Source organism: Otolemur garnettii, unplaced genomic scaffold, assembly GCF_000181295.1.
Source record: "Otolemur garnettii isolate 467f Iridium unplaced genomic scaffold, OtoGar3 scaffold00233, whole genome shotgun sequence".
NCBI classification, from domain to species: domain Eukaryota; kingdom Metazoa; phylum Chordata; class Mammalia; order Primates; family Galagidae; genus Otolemur; species Otolemur garnettii.
The window spans coordinates 1,769,127-1,786,021 of record NW_003852628.1 but is presented as its reverse complement, the minus strand read 5'-3'; the positions used below and the strand labels follow the sequence as shown (position 1 = coordinate 1,786,021).

General features: G+C 48.4%; 1 protein-coding gene across 1 annotated transcript in view; it reads left to right on the top strand.

The window, feature by feature from the left end:
* The first annotated feature begins 1,750 nt into the window (after positions 1-1,750).
* Positions 1,751-16,895, top strand: part of ACP7 (acid phosphatase 7, tartrate resistant (putative)) — a 21,046-nt gene continuing 5,901 nt past the window's right edge. The window contains exons 1-11 of the mRNA XM_003802161.1: positions 1,751-1,824; positions 2,271-2,362; positions 12,070-12,270; positions 12,537-12,719; positions 13,503-13,626; positions 14,676-14,738; positions 14,832-14,946; positions 15,027-15,134; positions 15,230-15,287; positions 15,368-15,435; positions 15,541-15,612. Of these exons, the coding sequence (XP_003802209.1) occupies positions 1,751-1,824; positions 2,271-2,362; positions 12,070-12,270; positions 12,537-12,719; positions 13,503-13,626; positions 14,676-14,738; positions 14,832-14,946; positions 15,027-15,134; positions 15,230-15,287; positions 15,368-15,435; positions 15,541-15,612 (1,158 nt within the window). The remainder of the gene's footprint in view (positions 1,825-2,270; positions 2,363-12,069; positions 12,271-12,536; positions 12,720-13,502; positions 13,627-14,675; positions 14,739-14,831; positions 14,947-15,026; positions 15,135-15,229; positions 15,288-15,367; positions 15,436-15,540; positions 15,613-16,895) is intronic.

The following is a 16,895-nucleotide window of genomic DNA, read 5'->3' as shown; positions in this document are numbered from 1 at the left end:
AAAAAAAAAAAAAAAAAAACATGATCCTGAGAAATTCTTCACCAGCCTATCATAGCCACCTTGAGCTCAAAATGGTTAAGAACCGTTGATGCTGGAAGACCACCAAAAAAACTGAAAAATAAGGGCAGGTTATAATTGGTGGCCACAGCAGTGGTGGGCTAAGGGTACCCAAGTTTGGCTAAGAGAATTGTATTTTGTTTTATTTTAAGCTGTAATGGAGACCCTGGAAGGTGGGGAAAAATTCAAACAAGCGAAAGGCTCATCTTGAATCCCCGGAGCCCCCCATGCAAATCTCTGAAATCCGTGTCCCCAGCCTCCAGAAAGCCACATACTCTGAATTTACAAAGCAAAACCATGGGGTCTACATGTCGACAGGAAGGGGGAACCACTGACAACTCAGACCCCCAGACCGGTCCGCTGCTCTCGTTGGGACTTGTCCCTCCCTACTCACAATGCTTCACACAGGAAAGATGCCCACTCAGCTCTCGCTTAGTCCCTGAGGGAGTTTCTGGAGTTCATATATTAATAATAAAAATAACCACGGATTCTTATCTAGCCTTTACTCTGGGCCAGTGTTCCTAGCATGAAATTTCATGCAACAACTCGTTTAATCCTCACATGGGCCCTTGCGATATATACTGTTGTCACCTTTTAACCGACGAAAGAGCCAAGGTCCAGCGAGGTTGAGTAACCCACCTAGGGCGCACAGCTCAGACGCAGCACTGTAGTTCCAGGATTTTGATTTTGTGTCTTCAAGATGCGTGAGGCTTGGGGTGAGGTGGGGGTCCGAGGAGGCGTCAGGAGACTGAGCTTGAAGAGGAAGGAGCCGGAGCCTGAAGGAATTTCCAGGAAGATGATGTGGTGCCGTCAGAAAGGATGGGGAATCCCCCCGGTGTCAGGACACCTGGGTACCTCGGAATCAGATAGAGTCAAGGGTGGGGCCAGTGTAGGTTACCCTGGGGGCTCCGCAGCTGGGGGTTGGGGCTCCCAGGGGACAAGCGCAATCTTACCTGTCCAGGCGCTCACCTGGTGGCCGGCTTGAAGGTGACGGCGGCCTACCAAGCCTTCCTGGGTCCCCCTTCATGCGCCCCGCCCTGGGGGGTGGGTGGGCGTGGGGTGCTCGAGACCGGCCAGACCTGTGGGACCCGGGGCCCCGGCTGTCTTGGGAGCCCGTCACCCCGAGGCGACCTGCTCTTCCGGGGCTGGGACGGCTGTAGGCGGCGGGAGGCCTTGGCACCTACAAACTCATAAATACCACGGCAGCGCTGGTGGCTGGAGAGGCGCATTCGGGCAGCCGGCGCCCTGGAGGGTGAGCCGGGGTACCCGAGGGCGACCCTCGCCCCAGCTCCCGGCCTCTGGGGGGAAGGTCCCGACCCGGCTCCACCCACCCGGGCAGGTTCGGGGAGAACTGGAGACGGTGGAGCCCGCGGGGAAGGGCTGGGAACAAGGGGCGTGTGCATGCAGGTGCCGGGCTGGGGCGTCCGCCCGAGCGCTGGAGGTGGTGGCGGGAGGGCAGGAGCGCTAAAGGCTGGCTGGGTGCTGGGTGGGGGTGAGGAGAAGGAATCCAGCCACTCCAGCCTGATGGACTCAAGGATCGGTGATGGAGCGGGAGGATTGAGGGTCACTAAGATCAAAATGGGCTGCTGAGCAGGGAGCAGAGAGCGGTGAGCAGTAGCAGACAGCAGCAGGTGGAACGCTGAGAATCTGAGGAATACGGTGGGAAAAACTGGGACTGTTGAAGCAGGATGGAATGCTGGGAGTTGAGGGGATCGCCAAAGGCAAATGGCTACCCCCCCCCCACCCCCTTCCCGGCTACCTTTGGTCTGAGGGTGAGCTGTGGTTAAAAGCAAAGCTGAGGAATCAGGCCACCTGGGTCCGAATGCTGGCTCCATCACATCCTAGCCCTGCAACTGAATCACTCAGTTACTCAGTTTCCTCACCTGTGATACAGGGATGATGAGCACAGGCGCCACCACCTCATAGCAAGGTCGTGAGGCTTCTGGGACTCAATCCATGCACAGTGCCTAGCTTTGCTAATCCATAGCCATCGTTATTTCTGTTTACTCTCCACAGCGCCTGGATAACCACCGGTCCTTGAAGACCTCCTTGTCATCCTGCCGCCACCCTCCTCCGCACTGCCAGATCTTCTTTTACTCCCTCCTCCCAGCCCTTCCTGCTGTACCTGAGGAATCTCATCCATTCAGTCCCCCTCCTTCTCTCTGTCCCCACAGTCCCCCTACCATGTGTTCCCTTCTGGGCTGGGGCTTCCTGTGCTGTCTGCTCCTGCTATTCTCCTCTGGAGTCCAGGGGGCCCCAGGGACTCCCAGTGCTGCCCCAGAGCAAGTCCATCTGTCTTACCCAGGTAAGTGTCCATGACCCTCCCTGTGCCTCTCCCAGAGAGGCCCAGTGCTGCTTCTTGGTATTGATTGCTGTGGAACCTAGGCTGGTATTCTTCTTGAGCCTCGGTTGTCCTCCTCTGTGAAATGGGAAAGACAGCATTGTAGCGATACATCTAGTTGTGTGGGAAGTGATTGTGATGCCCAGCCCAGTGAGTGCCCTCTTGTTCTCAAAGGGGGACAGCTTTTGTCCTTGCTCATTTATGTCTCTTCAGGTCCTACACACAGGTTAGTGCACAGTAGGCCTTCAAATCAGTTGTGGAAGAAACCAGTGAATGAATGATTACAACACTAGAATGCCCAGCCCTTCCTCCTTCCTTCTTCTCTTCCTTCCCATGGGCTGCCTCCTGATCATGGATAGAGAGGTGGTGGCGCCCTGAGGTGTGCTGTGCAGGTAGAGCTTGACCTGTGGAATCTCCACATCCAGATTTCCTGGCTTAGAATTCCAGTTTTGCTGCTTATTTGCTGTGTGATCTCGGGCAAGTGACTTAACCCCTCTGGTCTTAGTCTCTTCATCTGGACAGTGAGTAATATTAGCTCAACTTTCCGCAAAGGAGGTGAGGAGGGTGAGGAATAAATGAGTTGCTACCAGTGTAAAGACAGAACTGAGCTTGGTGTGGAGCTGAGTTTCTCATATGTTTTGGTCTCAGGACTCTTTTTTTTTTTTTTGAGAGAGAGAGAGTTTCACTCTATCACCCTGGGTAGAGTGCTGTGGAATCATAGCTCACAGCAACCTCAAACTCTCAGGTTCAAGTGATCCTCTTGCCTCAGCCACAACACTTAGCTAATTTTTCTAATTTTTTTTTTTTTTTTTTTTTTTTTTTTTGAGACAGAGCCTCAAGCTGTCCCCCTGGGTAGAGTGCTATGGCATTACAGCTCACAGCAACCTCCAACTCCTGGGCTCAAGCGAGTCTCCTGCCTCCGCCTCCCAAGTAGCTGGGACCATAGGCGCCCGCCACAACGCCCGGCTATTTTTTGGTTGCAGCCGTCATTGTTGTTTGGCGGGTCCGGGCTGGGGATTTGAACCCGCCACCTTAGGTGTACGTGGCTGGCGCCTTAGCTGGTTGAGCTATAGGCGCCGAGCCAATTTTTCTAATTTTTATTAGAGACAGGGTATCTCAGACTCCTTTACATTGCTAAAAATTACTGAGAACCTCAAAGAGCTGTAGTGTACATCTATCAATAGTTACCTATTAGAAATTAAAACTGTCATTTAAAAATATTTATTGTTGGCTCAGTGCCTGTAGCACAGTGGTTATGGTGCTGGCCACATACACTGAGGCTGGTGGGTTCAAACTCAGCCCAGGCCAGCTAAACAATGACAACCGCAACAACAAGAAAAAAATAGCCAGCGTTGTGGCAGGCACCTGTAGTCCCAGCTACTTGGGAGGCTGAGGCAAAAGAATTGCTTAAGCCCAAGAGTTGGAGATTGCTGTGAGCTGTGACGCCATGGCACCCTACCAAGGGTGACATAAGAAGACTCTGTCTCAAAAAAAAAAGTTATTGTCATTTAAAATGAACAATAATAGGCTGGATACAATGGCTTGTTCTGTAATGCCAGCACTTTGGGAGGCCTAGGGGGAGGATTGCTTGAGCCCAGGAATTTGAGACCTGTCTGGGTAACAGCAGTGAGACATAGTCACCGCTACAGAAAAGTCTTTTAAAAATATATTAGCAATAACAAATCTTTTCTGTATTAATGTTAAATGACATTTCAAATGAAAAATAACTATACTTGGCATATGAAGAAATTTCGGGAGGAGAGTGCCATTGATTTACATCTTTTCAAATCTCTTTCATAGACATGGCTTAATGGGCAAAAGCAGAGTCGTTCCCAGAACTGCTCCTGCTTCAGTTTGTTGTTCTATGTTGTTCTTAGTAGGTGTTTCAGGTAATTGTGGCTTTTATTCTTTGATACTACACTAAAACTCAACACATGGCTGTTAACTTCTTTTAATTTTTAAGCTTTTTATTTGGAAATAATTTGACTTATACATGAGTTCTGAACATAGTACAGAGTCAGTCCCTTTCATCTCTTACATAACTGGGATACTGTTGTCAAAGCTAAGAAATTAATACTGGTAATGATATTATTAACTAGACTTTGAATTTCACCAACTTCATCACTAACGTGTTTATCGTAATCCATGACTGCACGTTGCATTTAGTCTCCTCCTTTGTATGTGTGATGGTTCCTCAGTGTTTCCTTATCTTTCCTTATTTTTCATGTCTTTGACACTTTTAAAGATAGTTTCTTTCTTTCCTTCTTTCTCTCCTCCCTTCCTTCCTTTTATTTATTTATTTATTTATTTGAAAAAGAGTCTCACTTTGTTGCCCCCGGTAGAATGCACTGGCATCACAGCTCACAGCAACCTCAAACTCTTGGGCTTAAGCGATTCTCTTGCCTCAGCCTCCCGAGTAGCTGGGACTATAGGCACCTACCACAATACCCGGCTATTTTTTTTTGAGATGGGATCTCGTTCTTGCTCAGGCTGGTCTCAAACCCGTGAGCTCAGAGCAATCCACCTGTCCCAGCCTCCCAGAGTGCAAGGATTATAGATGTGAGCCACCTTTTTTTCTTTTAGACAGAGTCTCACTCAGTTGCCTTGGGTAGAGTACTGTGGTATCATAGTTCACAGCAACCTCCAACTCTTGGGCTCAAGCCATCCTCTTGTCTCAGCCTCCTGAGTAGCTAGGACTACAGGTGCCCACTGTAACACCCGGCTAGTATTTCCATTTTTAATTTTATTTATTTATTTTTATTTTATTTTATTGTTATTTATTTATTTTGAGACAGAGTTTCATTTTGTCACCCTTGGTAAAGTGCTGTGGCATCATAGCTCACGTAGCTCACCTCTAACTCTTGGGCTCAAGCAATTCTCTTGCCTCAGCCTCCCGAGTAGCTGGGAACAATGCTTGGCTATTTTTAGAGATGAGGTCTTGCTCTAGCTCAGGCTGGTCTCGAACTCGTGAGCTCAGGTGATCTGCTCACCTTAGCCTCCCAGAGTGGTGGGATTACAGGTATGAGTCACAGAGCCCAGCTCTTATTTCTATTTTTTAGTTGAGACGGGGTCTTGCTTGTGGTCAGTCTGGTCTTGAACACCTGACCTCAGGCAATTCACTCAAATTGGTCTCCCAGAATGCTAGGATTACAGCCCCTGAACCATTGTGCTTGGCTAGAAGATAGTTTCTTAAAGGTTAATTGCAATGTGGAATCAGAAACCACGTCAATGAAATGGCTTGGATGTTTGGCCAAGTGACCTTGAACAAAGGGCTTTGCCTGGAGGCTTCTATAAAATAGGAAAGATGGGAAAACCCATCTCATGGCCCTACTGTGAAAATCCAGTCAGATCATAGCTGTCCTTTTTTGGCCTATACAATAATAATAGCAAATATATTCTTACTAAGTGCTTTAGATGGATGGACACCTTATTTAACTTTAAATACCTACAGTTTAACAAGAATAAAACTGTGTCTAACAGAGGCGAAGAGTCTGGACCCAGATCATATAGACTGGGATTTGACTGCAGTAGGCTGCTCAAAGAGTCTACCACCTTTATTTTTTTTTTCTTTTTTTGAGACAGAGTCTCACTATGTTGCTCTCAATAGAGTATCGTGGCTTCACAGCTCACAGCAACCTCAAACTCTTGGGCTTAAGTGATTCTCTTGCCTCAGCCTCCCAAGTAGCTGGGACTACAGGTGTCCACCACAACGCCCGGCTATTTTTTGGTTGTAGTTGTCATTGTTTTTTGACAGGCCCGGACTGGTTCAAACCCACCAGCTCCAGTGTATGTGGCTGGAGTCCTAGCTGCAGTGCTACAGATGCCAAGTCTGATCTTTGTTTTAAAACTTTTTTTTTTTTTGAGATAGTCTTATTGTTGCCCAGGCTAAAGTGCCATGGCGTTAGCCTAGCTCACCGCAACCTTAAACTCTTGAGTTCAAAAGATCCTCTTGCCTCAGCCTCCCAAGTAGCTGGAACTGCAGGTACCTGCCACAACTCCTAGCTAATTTCTTCTATTTTTGGTAGAATTGAGACCTCACTCTTGCTCAGGCTGGTCTTGAACTCCTGAGCTCAGGGATCCTCCTGCCTGGGCCTTCTAGAGTACTAGGAATATAGGAATAAGCCACTGTCCCCAGTGGCTTTTAATTAAAACTTTTAATTTTGTATTAATTTTACATTTAGCAGAAAAATTCAAAAATATTGCAGTTTCTATCTTCCCCTCAGTCAGTTTCTCCTGATGTTAATCTTATGTAACTGTAGCATAATGATTGAAACCAGAAAATCAAGATTGGTACAATACTCTTTCTTTTTTTTTTTTTTTTTGCCCTGCCCTATAACCCCTTTTTTTTTGAGACAGAGCCTCAAGCTGTCCCCCTGGGTAGAGTGCCATGGCTTTACAGCTCACAACAACCTCCAACTCCTGGGCTCAAGCAATTCTCCTGCCTCCACCTCCCAAGTAGCTGGGGCCACAGGCACCTGCCATAACACCTGGCTATTCTTTGGTTGCAGCCGTCATTGTTGTTTTGGCAGGCCTGAGTTGGATTTGAACCTGCTACCTTAGGTGTATGTGGCTGGCGCCTTAGCCACTTGAGCCACAGGCACTGAGCCTGGTATAATACTCTTAACTGAACTGAAGACCTTATTTGAATTTCACTGTTTTCTCACAAATGTCGATTTCTGTTTTAGGAGCCAGCCCAGGATCTCACACTGCATTGATTGTGCCCTCATAGTTTCCTCCAATCTGTCAGTTTCTCAGTCTTCGCTTATTTCCCATGATTTTGGTATTTTTAAGTACCGATCAGTTATTTTGTTGGAAATCATTTTAGGTTTGATGTTTTCTCTTGATTGGAAATAAGTTATATATTTTTGGCAAGATGATCATAGATGTGATGTTGTGTTCGCAGCGGATCATGATGTTGATATGATTCACTGCTGTTACGTGGGATTTTGACCTTGATCATTTTTGTTAAGGAGGTGCCTGCTAGGTTTCTTTACTATAAAGTACTTACTGTTTTCACTGTTGTTGATTAGTATCTTGGGGGAGATTGCTCAAGACTATGCAAATCCTGTTTCTTCTTGATTGTTTGCTCACTAATTTTAGCATCCATCAGTGAATCTTATCTGCAAAAATTACTAGTGAGGTGTTTGCTTAACCATGATTTTCTAATTCCCTCTTTCCACCTAATTGCAATTTTACTGTAAGGTAGAGCTGTTCCTTTCTGCTCCTCTTATTTATTGATTCAATTATTTATTTATATCATGAACTCACGAATATTTATTTTATTCCATGGGTAAAAGATGTCATTCTGTTTTTTTGGGTTTTTTGGAGACAGTTTCAAGCTGTCGCCCCAGGTAGAGTACCAAGGTGTCATAGCTACAGCAACCTCCAACCCTTGGGCTCAAGCGATCCTCTTGCCTCAGTATTTTTATTTTTAGTAGAGACAGGGTCTTGCTTTTGCTCAGGCTGGTCTCAAACTTGTGAGCTCAGGCAATCCACCGGCCTAGGCCTCCCAGAGTGCTAGGATTACAGGCGTGAGTCACCTTGACCGGCCTGATGTCATTCTATCATTCTTTATTCCACTACTCAGATTGTCCCAGATTTGGTCTCTGGGAATCTCTTCAAATTGGGTTCTGGGTTTTTTCAACAGCCCCCATCATTTTCAATCACTTCTTCACTTTATGACATCATAAATTATTCCATGCTCATCTTATCCATCCTCCCTTCCTTCCTTCCTTTCTTTTTTCTTGAGACAGAGTCTTACTTTGTCACCCTGGGTAGAATGCTATGGCGTCATAGGTCACAGCAACCTCAAATGCTTGGGTTCAAGTGATCCTCTTGCCTTAGTCTCCTGAGTAGCTGGGTCTACAGACCCCTGCTTCAGGGCCTGGCTACTTTTTCTATTTTTAGCAGAGATGGGGTCCTGCTCTTGCTCATGCTGCTCTTGAATTTCTGAGCTCAAGGAATCCACTTACCTTAGCCTCCCAGAGTGCTAGGATTACAGGTGTGAGCCATCATGCCTGGCACATCTTGTGTATTTCTTGTCTTATCTTTGGAATGAACAGTTTCTCCAATGAGTCCTAGTTTCTTTTATTAGAGAATGGGGTTTTTGTTTTTTTTTTTTGAGACAGAGTCTCAGTATGTCGCCCTTGGTAGAGTGCCACGGTGGCCGTGGCGTCACAGCTCACAGCAACCTCAAACTCTTGGGCTTAAGCGATTCTCTTGCCTCAGCCTCCAAGTAGCTGGGACTATAGGTGCCTGCCACAACACCTGGCTATTTTTTGTTGGCGATATCATTGTTGTTTAGTTGGCCGGGGCCGGGTCTGAACCCACCAGCCATAGTGTTTGTGGCCAGCGCTGTAACCACTGTGCTATGGCCGCCAAGCCGAGAATGGGTATTTAGAAACTAAGATCTGAGTGCTAGGTGAGCTCATGGGGCTGGGTGCTCATGCTAAGGCCTTGTAGGCTTTCTGGACAAACACAGCAACGCAACGTGTGCGTGCATGCTAACGTGCTTACTCACACTATGTATTTCTGCATCCATCTATCTGTTTATATGTTAAATAGCAGGAGATCATGCTGATACCTCTTTTTTCAGCTCCACACCAAGCGTTTATTTTAGTATCATCTTTCCTTATTTGTAACTTCTTTCTCTAACAGTGAGAAACGTGACTCTCACCATCTACAACATACTTACTTGTTTAGCCCTGGCATATACATACAGCAGTTTGCAGAACTGTTTGCTCATATCCCTGGGAGAAGCCTCCAGTGACTAGATGACAGCATTTATGCACAGTTCTTTTTGTCTTTGGCCTTACAGTACCTGGTTAGGACACTGTTTCCCACAGTTATTTTTCTTCCCCATCCCCTTTAGTGTGATTATGTTATTCCTTCTTTTTTGGAGAGGTTAACTCTACCTCTTTGGACAGCAGTTTCTTCATTTTTATTTTATTTAGTTATTTGTTTGTTTATTTATTTATTTTTTGAGACAGAGTCTTACTCTGCTGCCCTGGGTAGAGTGCCATGGTGTCATCATAGCTCACACCAACCTCAAACTCCTGGGCTCAGGTCCTCCTCTTGCCTCAGCCTCCTAAGTAGCTGGGACTATAGGCGCCCACCAGCATGCTAGGCTAATTTTTCTTTTCTTTCTTTCTTTCTTTCTTTTTTTTTTTTTTGAGCAGGGTAGTGCATTGGTGGAATGGGTTCTTGCTCTTGCTCAGGCTGGTCTCAAACTCCTGAGCTCAAGTGATCCGTTCCCCACCCCCCCTTGATCTCCCATATGCGCCCAGCCTATGTTATTCATTTTTTAGTATACTTAGGTCCATTTACTAGTGTTGATATTCCATTTTGGGTTCCCCCACATCCTGGTGTTTTGTTTGGGTGTGTGAAGGACATGGGAATCATATCTATTGTTCCAGGTGTCAGAATCACACAAAAAGATCAACTCAGACAAGTGTCTCTTCTTCATCTCTAATACTCTGTTCCTATTCTCCCTTTTTGCTATCCCATTTTCCACCTATCCTCTATAAGTAATTCATCATCTTATTTTCTGGTATATTTTTCCTTTATATTCTTTTTTTTTTTGAGACAGAGCCTCAAGCTGTCACCCTGGGTAAAGTGCTGTGGTATCATAGCTCACAGCAACCTCCAACTCCTGGGCTCAAGTGATTCTCCTGCCTCTGCCTCCCAAGTAGCTGGGACTACAGGCACCTACCACAATGCTTGGCTATTTTTTGGTTGTAGCTGTCATTGTTTGGCGGGCCCAGGCTGGATTCGAACCTGCCAGCTCAGGTGTATGTGGCTGGTGCCCTAGCCACTTGAGCCACAGGCACAGAGCCATTCTTCCTGTATATTCTTCTGTATATTTCTGGTATATTCTTCTTTTGGGGGAGACAGAGTCCCACTCTGTCACCCTGGGTAGAGTGCCCTGGTGTCATAGCTCATAGCAACCTCAAACTCCTGGACTCAAGCAATTCTCTTGCCTCATCCTCCCTAGCAGCTAGGACTACACGCACCTGCCACAATGCCTGGCTAGCTTTTCTATTTTTGGTAGAGGCGAGGTCTCACTCTTGTTCAGGCTGGTCTCAAACTCCTGAACTTAAGCAGCCCACCCACCTGGGCCTCCCAGAGTGCTAGCCTGTATTTCTTTTGTACAAATGAGTGTATACCTGCATATTTTCCCATATGTCCTTATGTTAAGGCACTCCTGGGCACTTTGCTGTTTTTTTTTTGGTTTAACAATATGTCCTAGAAAAATTTCATAACTGTTCTTAGAGCCTGTTCTTATTTTTTTTTATACCACTGTGTGGATGTTATTCAGTCACTCTCCTACATATGGGCATTTTGGTTGTTTCCCGTGTTTTGCAATTACAAAGAGTGCTGCCGTAAATAACCTCCTGCACGCAGTGCTGGAGGAAGAACCTGTGCTCTTAACATCATGCTGTGCCACAGGGTATTTTTTTAAAGCCTTGATTTCATGGCTAGCATTTAAGAATTTGAAGCTTTCACTTAAAAGTCTGGACCCAGCCCTTTGGGAGGCTGATGCAGGAGGATCATTTGAGTCCAGGAGTTTGAGACCAGCCTGGGCAACACAAGGACACAGCTTATGTATGAAAAATAAAAAATAAGTGGTGCCATGGGCACCTGTAGTCCCAGCTAGAGGGAGGATCACTTGAATCCAGGATTTTGAGGTTGCAGTGAGCTCTGATCACGCTACTGTACTCCAGCGTGGGTGACAGAGCCAGAAACTATTTCTTAAAAAAAAGAACTTTAGGGCGGCGCCTGTGGCTCAAAAGGGTAGGGCGCCAGCCCCATATGCGGAGGTGCCGGGTTAAAACCAACCCTGGCCAAAAAAAAAAATAAAAAAAAGAATTTTAGCCAGGCATTGTGGAGGGTGTCTATAGTCCCAGCCACTAAGGAGGCTGAGACATGAGGGTTGCTTGAACCCCAAGAGTTTGAGGTTGCTGTGAGCTGTGATGTCATAGCACCCTTCTGAGGGCGACGGAGTGAGACTTTGTTTCAAACTCCCACCCCCAATCTGGATTTGCATATACTCCTGGGATATAAAAGTCACTGTGTCAAGATTCATTCTAAAAGTTGATAGATTTGATGGGATTGGGCCTGCTTCCTGCTTGGCGGCTATCACCAGCACTGAGCTATGGCTGTCCCTTGTAGGCAGCGTGGGGTCTGCAGTTTGCTTCGTGCTCTGCCACTGCTTTCCAGCTGGCCCTTGTCCCCCTTTATATTACCTAGCTGGCCTCCAGACGTCTGAGTTGACGACCCTCAGATGGCATCACTTGTGTGCAATGTTCGGCACAAGGCCTGCACACAGTAAATAATGACATTATAATAATATTCATCCCCATGTAAATCCAACCGCAGTAGACGCTGCTCCAAGTGCTTTACTTGTATTTATTCATCTAAGCCTCCTAACAATCTTAAAGGGTCGATACTATTCTTATTCCATTTTACAGACTGGGAAACTGAGGGACAGAGGGATGAAGTGACCTGCCCAAGGAAAGCAGAGTGTGGAAACAGCAGAGTTAGGATTGAACTTGGGCAGCTGTAGAGACTGGGCTTTAACCTGTAAATGTTCCAGAGCCGTGACAGCCGAGGCCCCTCCATGCCTTGCCCAGGCCTCACTGCCCAGGCCCTCCCTGTTCCTTTCTCCCCAGGTGAGCCTGGCTCCATGACTGTAACCTGGACCACATGGGTCCCAACCCGCTCGGAAGTGCAGTTTGGGATGCAGCTGGCGGGGCATCTGCCCCTCCGGGCCCAGGGCACCTTCAGCACTTTTGTGGATGGGGGTGTGCTCCGGAGAAAGTTCTACATCCACCGAGTCACGCTGCGGGGCTTGCTGCCCGGGGCCGAGTACGGTGAGGAGGGTCCCAGGTGAGGGTTTTGAGTGGGAACGGGAAGAGGAGTGGATGAGGACTAGAAATGGCTTGGGCCAGGCTGGAGACTCATCTGCAAGCTTGTTGTATGCCACATTTCCCCCTGATGAAAATGGAAGGTGGACAGAGGGGTATGGGTCAGCCCTGCAAGACTCCCATCTCCTCCCCTCCCCCACTAGAAGAGGATGGGGTGGGGGGAGTGGTCCTGGGGCACCTCAGCTAATGGTGACCCTTTCCTCTTCTCTCAGTGTACCGCTGTGGCAGTGCCCAGGGCTGGAGCCGTCGGTTCCGCTTCAGAGCCCTTAAGAATGGGGTGCACTGGAGCCCCCGTCTGGCTGTGTATGGGGACCTGGGAGCTGACAACCCGAAGGCCCTGCCCAGGCTGCGCAGGGACACCCTGCAGGGCATGTACGATGCCGTTCTCCATGTGGGTGAGGCATCAGCAAGATTGTGCCTGGAGTGGGGGAAGCATGGATGGGAGGCAGTGCCAGGACAGCGGAGGGGACAGGGCAGGGGCCAGCACGTCTCTGGCTAACCAGCCTGTCCAGGCTAAAATTCTAACTCCTGCTCTTATTGCCATGGGCTCTGGTTTCCCCCTGCATATTATTATTATCCCAGGTAAAGCTAGCTTTGAATTCCCAGGATTGTCACAGTGACTGCCTGGAAGGGCATAAGTGCTTTGTAAGCACTGGCTATTGTCATTATTGTTGCTGCTGCCGCTGTTAACTGGAGGGGACAGAGAAATAGCTGGGACTGGGACCTGTGCAGTTCGAAGGGCAAACTCCTTGTTTTATTCCTGGACCTTCACTAACCAGCTCTGTGACCTGAGGCCTCAGTTTCTCCATCTGAACTGGGGATAATCCCCCTCAGAGGGAGTTTCGAAGTTTTGGGTGATCGCATATGTCAGGCATTTGGAACTATGGCTGGTACAAAATCAGTACTGGGGTCTCCCACAGTTAATGTTCTGGGAGGGGACAAGGTGTTAGACAGAGATGGGGGCTGGTGTGCTCAGAGCACAGGAGACAACGTGGCCCTGAGGGGTCCCAGGGACCAGAGGTGGCATGAGCACATGGGAGTGAGTGTGAGGCAGGGACTGGGAGCCAGGGCAGCCCAGAGGCCAGGGTTACCTCCACTTCAGCAACCAGCTCTCTCAATTCTGGTGAAAGTAGAGCCCGATTTGGGCCTCACTCTCCTGCCTCCCGCCCCGCCCCCAGGAGACTTTGCCTACAACATGGATCAGGACAACGCCCGTGTTGGGGACAGGTTCATGCGGCTCATTGAGCCCGTGGCCGCCAGCCTGCCGTACATGACATGCCCTGGGAATCATGAAGAACGATAGTGAGGACCGAGGGCTGAGGGGGAGGTGAGGGCTGGATTGGTTGTGTCCTCAAAATGGTTGTGTCTGTCCTTCTCACTGTCTCCCCTCAGTCCCTCATACTGTGGCATCTCTCTTCATCTCTCCCCTCCCCCTTTTTTTGAGGCAGAATCTCACTATGTCGTCCTGGGTAGAGTGCTGTGGCATCACAGCTCACAGCAACCTCAAACTCTCAGGCTCAAGCAATTCTCTTGCCTCACTATAATGCCCACCTATTTTTAGAGACTGGGTCTTGCTCTGGCTCAGACTAGTCTTGAACCTGTGAGCTCAGGCAATCCACCCACCTCAGCCTCCAAAGTGCAGGGATTACAGGAATGAGCCACCATACCCAGCCCTTATTTTTTTTTTTTTTTTTTTGAGACAGCCACCATACCCAGCCCTTTTTTTTCTTCTCTGTTGCCCAACTAAAGTCAGCTTGAATGCAGTGGTATTATCATAGCTTACTGAAACCTTAAAATTCTGGATTCAAGGCTCAGCACCGAAGCACAGTGGTTATGGCACCAGCCACATGCACCGGACTTGGTGCCACCAAGCCAGACCCAGGCCAGTTAAAACCACAATGACAACTGCAACAAGAAGATAGCTTAACATCGTGGCAGGCACCTGTTCCAGCTGCTTGGGAGGCGGAGGCAGTAGAATCACTTAAACCCAAGAGTTTGAGGTTGCTGTGAGCTGTGATGCCACGGCACTCTACCGAGGGCAACAAAGTGAAACTCTGTCTCAAAAAAAAAAAAAAAAAAACCAAACTCTGGGTTCAAGCAATCCTCCTGCCTTAGCCTCCTACCTGTAGCTGGGACAACAGGTGCCCGCCAGCATGCCTGGCTAATTTTTCTACTTTTAGTAGAGACAAAGTCTTGCTCTTGCTTGGGACCTCCCAGAGTGCTGGGACTCCTGGCCCTATGGAGTCTCTTTGTGATAGCAGTAAGAGAGGGGGTTTGGGTGCTGGGAGCCAGCCCTGGCTGGGCCTGACCGCCCAGCCCCTCACCCTCTCCCTTTTACTTTCTTTTTCCAGCAACTTCTCTAACTATAAGGCTCGGTTCAGCATGCCAGGAGACAACGAAGGCCTGTGGTACAGGTACTCAGGGGTACTGGGAGCCTGGCCTGTCTCCCTTGAAGGAGGGGAGATGCAGAGACCCCATCTCTGACACCTGTCTTTTGATCCCTCTAGCTGGGATCTGGGTCCGGCCCACATCATCTCCTTCTCCACTGAGGTGTATTTCTTTCTCCATTATGGCCGCCACCTGGTAGAGAAGCAGTTTCACTGGCTGGAGAGTGACCTCCAGGTAACCTAGTAGGAGTCCCCTTCTATCCCTAACCCATCCCTCCACCCAGCCCTGCCCCTCACCTGGGCTCTTCTCTCCAGAAAGCCAATAAGAACCGGGTAGCCCGGCCCTGGATCATCACCATGGGCCACCGGCCCATGTACTGCTCCAACGCAGACTTAGATGACTGCACGTGGCACGAGAGCAAGGTGAGGACCCCCTTCTGGTTAGCAGGGTAGGGGCGAGGAGAGCCAGGTAGGGGGTTGACCTGAGTCACCCTCACCTGCTTGTTTGTCCTGCCCAGGTCCGCAAAGGCCTCCACGGCAAGCTGTTTGGGCTGGAGGATCTTTTCTACAAATATGGTGAGTGACCCCTGGGATGGCCCAGCCCACACCCCATCTCTCCCAGCCCAAGGGCCTGACCCCACCTGCTCTTGTCTCAGGAGTGGACCTGCAGCTGTGGGCTCACGAACACTCCTATGAACGACTGTGGCCGATTTACAACTATCAGGTAAGGCACATGGGCCCAGGCGCCTACAAGGCTGGTGCCAATTTTGTCGGAAGCCCTGGACATGGCCTGCTGTGACCTCCACACACACTTTCCCCCCTTCTCCAGGTATTTAATGGCAGCCAAGAGACGCCCTACACCCACCCACGAGGCCCTGTCCACATCATCACAGGCTCTGCGGTGAGCAGCGGGGGTGGTGCCTTTGACTTCTCTCATTATTAATCCAGGGCTGACCTTGTTCCAGCCTGGTGCCACATGCTTCATATTTTGATGTCACTTAATCTTCAGCTCTAAGGTTAGGTACTCCTAGGAGTATGGCCACTGTACAGATGCAGGATCAGAGGCTTAGAAAAAATACCTGCCCATCATCTCAGGTCGAATAAGTGGCAGGGGTCCAGGCACGGTGGCTCATGCCTGTAATTCTAGCAGTATGGGAACCGAGGCCAGTGGATTGCTTGAGCTCAGGAGTTTGAGACCACTTGAGCAAGAGCAAGACCCCTGTCTCTACTAACAATAGAAGAAATTAGCTGGGTGTTGTGGCAGGCACCTGTAGCCCCAGCTATTCTAAAAGCTGAGGCAAGAGGATTGCTTAAGCCCAAGAGTTTGAAGTTGCTGTGAGCTATGATACTATGGCACTCTACCCAGGGCGACGGAGTGAGACTCTGTCTCAGAAAAAAAAAAATGTGGCATGGGTTGGGTTTCCTCCATTTAAAGTTACTCTGGTTCCCGTTTAATTCACAACCATCTTAGGGGAGATCCTTTCAGACCACGCAAATGTCTTGTTTCTCCTCAAACTTTCACCCCTTAATTTTAGCACCCATTAGTGGGTTTCTTGCCTGCAATAGCTATCACTGCAGTGTTCTAATGCTAATGGGGATTCCCTTATTCTCTCAGGATTTATTAATTGCAATCCTCCTGTAAGGGAGAGTTGTGCCTTCTGCCCCTTTGTTTAGTTGGTTAACTATTTATTTATGTCAGTGTGGATTCATGGATAATTGATTTTATTCTGCGGGTTATAAACCAACACTACTGTTATTTATTCAGATGCTCTAGCCAGTAGCAGCCGTCAGGTGGGCTGTCAGGTGGGACATGTCCCCATTATTTTGTGATCATCTTCCTACTCCTGGGTTCTCCAAATTGCTCTAGGATCATCTTTTGTTTTCCCTGCCCAACCTTGCTATCAGCTCCTTCTCCAAGGAGACAAGGTTTAGTTTTTAAAGCTGATCCATACAAATTATTAAGATCAAAAGAAGAGCCACTCCTGATAAAAATTCAAACAGTGTAGAGGGCAGAAGGAGAATAGCAGCCGCCCACGCCGCTTCTGCCCCTGCTCTCTGTGTTACCTCTCTAGGCTGGCATTCTGCAGTGTGCTGTGCTCCTGCAAGGGAATGATTGTCTGGACAGAGATGGGTTACTGTAGCACCTACTTATAAAAAGTGACATGGGGCTGGGCACAGTGGCTC